The 4,069-nt window shown below is 70.7% G+C and overlaps 1 protein-coding gene across 1 annotated transcript in view; it reads right to left on the minus strand.

Annotated features, from left to right (window-relative positions):
- CD63 (CD63 molecule) overlaps positions 1-2,540 on the minus strand; it is a 7,344-nt gene extending 4,804 nt beyond the window's left edge. Inside the window, exons 1-3 of the mRNA XM_039713015.1 lie at positions 2,229-2,540; positions 2,091-2,151; positions 1,141-1,344 (exon numbers count right to left, since the gene is read on the minus strand). Coding sequence (XP_039568949.1) covers positions 1,141-1,344; positions 2,091-2,151; positions 2,229-2,432 — 469 coding nt within the window. The 5' untranslated portion in view covers positions 2,433-2,540. The remainder of the gene's footprint in view (positions 1-1,140; positions 1,345-2,090; positions 2,152-2,228) is intronic.
- Positions 2,541-4,069: the final 1,529 nt, after the last annotated feature.

The raw sequence follows: 4,069 nt of genomic DNA on the forward strand, positions 1-4,069 counted from the left end.
CACAGGGTGAGGGGTATGGGGGAGTTGGGACCCCGGGATGGGGGGCAATTGGGTGATGGGCACCCCAGGGTGAGGGAAACGGGGGAATTGGGACCCCAGGGTGAGGGGGGTTGGGGACACCAGGGTGAAGGGTCAAGGGTGACAGTGACCCTGAGGTGTGGGGGACAGGGTGACAGGGACCCCCAGTGCAGGGTCAGGGGTCTCAGGGGTCCCAGGGTGCAGGGTCAGGGGTCCCGGGGGTCCCGGGGTGCCGGGCTCTGGCTGTACCTGCCGGTCTGGGGGTCCCTCTGGAAGAAGGGCTCGTTGATGACCCCCAGCACGGGGAGCCCGCTGCGGCGCTCGAAGGCGCCCATGAGCACCAGGGCCGAGCGCAGCCCCCCGGGCGCCACGCCATCCACGGCGGCCACGTCCTCGCGGCCCCCGATGAACTCGTTGGTGGAGTCTGGGGGAGCCAGGGGCAGCCAGGGGCTCTGGGGGTGCCAGCCCTGGCCCTCACCCTGGCCCTGTTTCTGTCCCCTCCATCCCACCCCAATCCCATCCCATCCTGTCACCGTCCCCATCCCCATCCTCATCCCATCCCTGTCCCCACCCCGTCCCATCCTTGTCCCCCTCCCTGTCCCCATCCCTGTCCCATCCCCATCCCCATCCTCATCCCATCCCCATCCCCATCCTCATCCCATCCCTGTCCCCATCCCATCCTGTCCCTGTCCCCATCCCCATCCCATCCAATCCCTGTCCCCATCCCTGTCCTCGTCCCCATCCCATCCCTGTCCCCGTTCCTGTCCCCGTCACTGTCCCCGTCCCTGTCCCATCCCATCCCATCCCGGCTCTGGGGGTGCCAGCCCTGGCCCTCACCCTGGCCCTGTTTCTGTCCCCTCCATCCCACCCCAATCCCATCCCATCCTCATCCCATCCCCATCCCCATCCTCATCCCATCCCTGTCCCCATCCCATCCTGTCCCTGTCCCCATCCCCATCCCATCCAATCCCTGTCCCCATCCCTGTCCTCGTCCCCATCCCATCCCTGTCCCCGTTCCTGTCCCCGTCACTGTCCCCGTCCCTGTCCCATCCCATCCCATCCCTGTCCCTGTCTCCCCCCTGTCCCCATCCCCGTCCCTGTCCCCACCCCACGGCCCCTCACCAATGGGGTCTATCCAGATCCCCACGTCCCCTGGGGACACTCCGGGGTCGATGCCATCCAGCTCCGTGTCCCCAAGTGTCACCTCCTGGTGCACGGCCTCTGCCAGCAGCTCGGCCGCCCTCGTCTGCTCGGGGCCCAGCACGGCCAGCAGCAGGGCCACCGTGTCCCCCGGGGTGTCACAGACCCGCACCGTCACCGTGCCACCTGCCGGGACACAAATCAGCCCCCAGGGTGGCACAGGGACACCCAGGGTGGCACAGACCTGCACCGTCACTGTGCCACCTGCCGGGACACAACATCAGCCCCCAGGGTGGCACAGGGACACCCAGGGTGGCACAGACCCGCACTGTCACCGTGCCACCTGCCGGGACACAACATCACACAGGGACAGGGCACAGGGACACCCAGGGTGGCACTGTCACCGTGCCACCTGCCGGGGACACAACCCAGGGACCCCCGACTCAGCCACGGCACCACAGACCCCGTGGGGACCCTGACTCAGCCACGGGACTGTGGGGACATGGGGACATGGGACATGGGGCAGGGTGACACTGGGACATGGGGACATGGGATATGGGACATGGGGACATGGGCAGGGTGACACTGGGACATTGGGACATGGGATATGGGACATGGGGACATGGGCAGGGTGACACTGGGACATGGGGACATGGGATATGGGACATGGGGACATGGGCAGGGTGACACTGGGACATTGGGACATGGGGACTCCCTCCCTCCTCGGCCTTGGCCCCACATCCCCACGTGTGTCCCCTCTGTCCCCACACCCCTCACAGATGTTCCCATCCCACTGTCCCTGCTGTCCCCTCACTGTCCCCACATCCCCTCTGTCCCCTCAGTGTCCCCATGTCCCTCAGTGTCCCCTCACTGTCCCCACTGTCCCCTCACTGTCCCCACTGTCCCCTCAGTGTCCCGCTGTCCCCGCTCACCCCGCGCGTCCCTGAACTCGCTGCTCTCCTCGCCGTGGATGTGTCCCCGGAGCTCGGGGAACTGCGGCGACACCGGGGGGGGCTCAGGGGGGGCCTGGCGGGTGCCACCCCCCCCGGCCACCCCCGGGCTGTCCCCACCTGCGTCCCCAGGTCGTGCTTGATGAGCTCCTGGATCAGCACGTCCGCCAGGGTTTTGAAGTCGCGGGCGAAGCGGGGGCCGCGCTCCGGGCCCGGCTTCTCGGCCACCGGCAGCCGCGCCAGCGGCCCCTCGGCCCGGCAGCGCCGCGCCACCTCGGCCGCCTTCTGCGACACCGCCACCAGCGCCGGCAGCAGCCCCGCCATGCCCGCGACACAGCGACACGGCCACACGGCCACGCAGAGACACCGCCACACGGCCAAGGGACACGGCGACAGCCGCGACACAGCGACACCGCCACACCGCGACAGCCGCGACACCTGCGGGGGCAGCCGCGGGTCAGGGACGGGGGCGGAAAGGCTCCGAAATGACCCCAAATGGGGACGGGGGACAGGGGGATAGGGGGACATTGGGGTGTGGGGACAGGGGGACATAGGGATCGGGACAGGGGGATGTGGGGACAGGAGGACATTGAGACATGGACATTGGGATTTTAGGGACATTGGGATGTGGGGACAGGGGGATTTGGGGACATGGGGACACGGAGACACTGGGATTGGGACAGAGGGATGTGGGAATTTGGGGACAGGGGGATGTGGGGACAGGGACAGGGGGACATGGACATTGGGATTTTAGGGACATTGGGACTGGGACAGGGGGATTTGGGGTGTGGGGACAGGGGGACATTGGGATAGGGACACTGGGATTTTAGGGACATTGGGATGTGGAGGCAGGCTGACATGTGGGACATTGGCAATTGGGATTTTGGGGACACTGGAATGCGGGGACATGGGGAATTGGGGACAAGGGGATGTGGGGACCCGGGCCCACGGGGACCCGGGGGACGTGGCGATGCGGACGCGGGCACAGGGGGACGCGGGGACACAAAGGCGGCCACGGGGACATGGCGCTGTGGCCGGGGGGCCGCGCGGCTGTCCCCAGCTGTCCCCGCGGGGGGGTGGCCCTGTCGGGGCCGGGCCGGGGGGGTCCCCGCTGTCCCCGGAAGGCGCGGGGCCACGCGGCCCCCCCGGAACGGCCCCGGAACGCCCCCAAAATCCCCCCCCCCGCCACCTCCGCGCCGGGGACCCCCCCCCAGTGCGGGTCCCCACCCCGGGGACACCCTGGGGACACCCCTGGGGACACCCCGGGGACCCCCGGGGCCGCGCTGCCGTTACCGGGGCCGCTGACAGCTCCGCGGGCAGCCGGGGGCGGGGACGGGGCCGCGTCACGGCCGCGCTTAACCCGCTCGCTGCCGCGGCCCCGCGGCGACACCGGGGACACCGCGCGGGGACACCGGGGGGCGCCGCCGCGCCGGGCGGGGGGCGACACCGCGGGAGGTGACACCCCCCGGAGCGTGACACCCCGGGACGGTGACACCGGGGACACCGCGGCGGCGGCGGGGGCACGCCGGGGGTCCCGTGTCGCGTGTCCCGTGTCGCGTGTCCCGTGTCGCGTGTCGCGGGTCCCCAGAGCGCCCCCGCCGCAGTTCCGGCCCCGCCGCTCGGGGGTGCGCTGCCCCCAAAACCACGGTGACACCGGGGACACCGCGGCGGCGGCGGGGGCACGCCGGGGGTCCCGTGTCGCGTGTCCAGTGTCGCGTGTCCCGTGTCCCGTGTCGCGGGTCCCCAGAGCGCCCCCGCCGCAGTTCCGGCCCCGCCGCGCGGGGGAGCGCTGCCCCAAAAACGGGGCCGCCCCCCCCCCCCATAAAAAACCCCACCGGGACCCCCCAGGGCCGGGCCAGCCCTGCCGAGCCCCCCGGTGCGCCCCCGGTGGGTTTCCCCTCTCCATGGTTCTGATGGCACCGGGAAAAACGGGGGGGGGGGGGCCCGGGTCCCCGGGGGGG

Source organism: Passer montanus, unplaced genomic scaffold, assembly GCF_014805655.1.
Source record: "Passer montanus isolate IOZ18808 unplaced genomic scaffold, ASM1480565v1 scaffold270, whole genome shotgun sequence".
Classification (NCBI taxonomy): domain Eukaryota; kingdom Metazoa; phylum Chordata; class Aves; order Passeriformes; family Passeridae; genus Passer; species Passer montanus.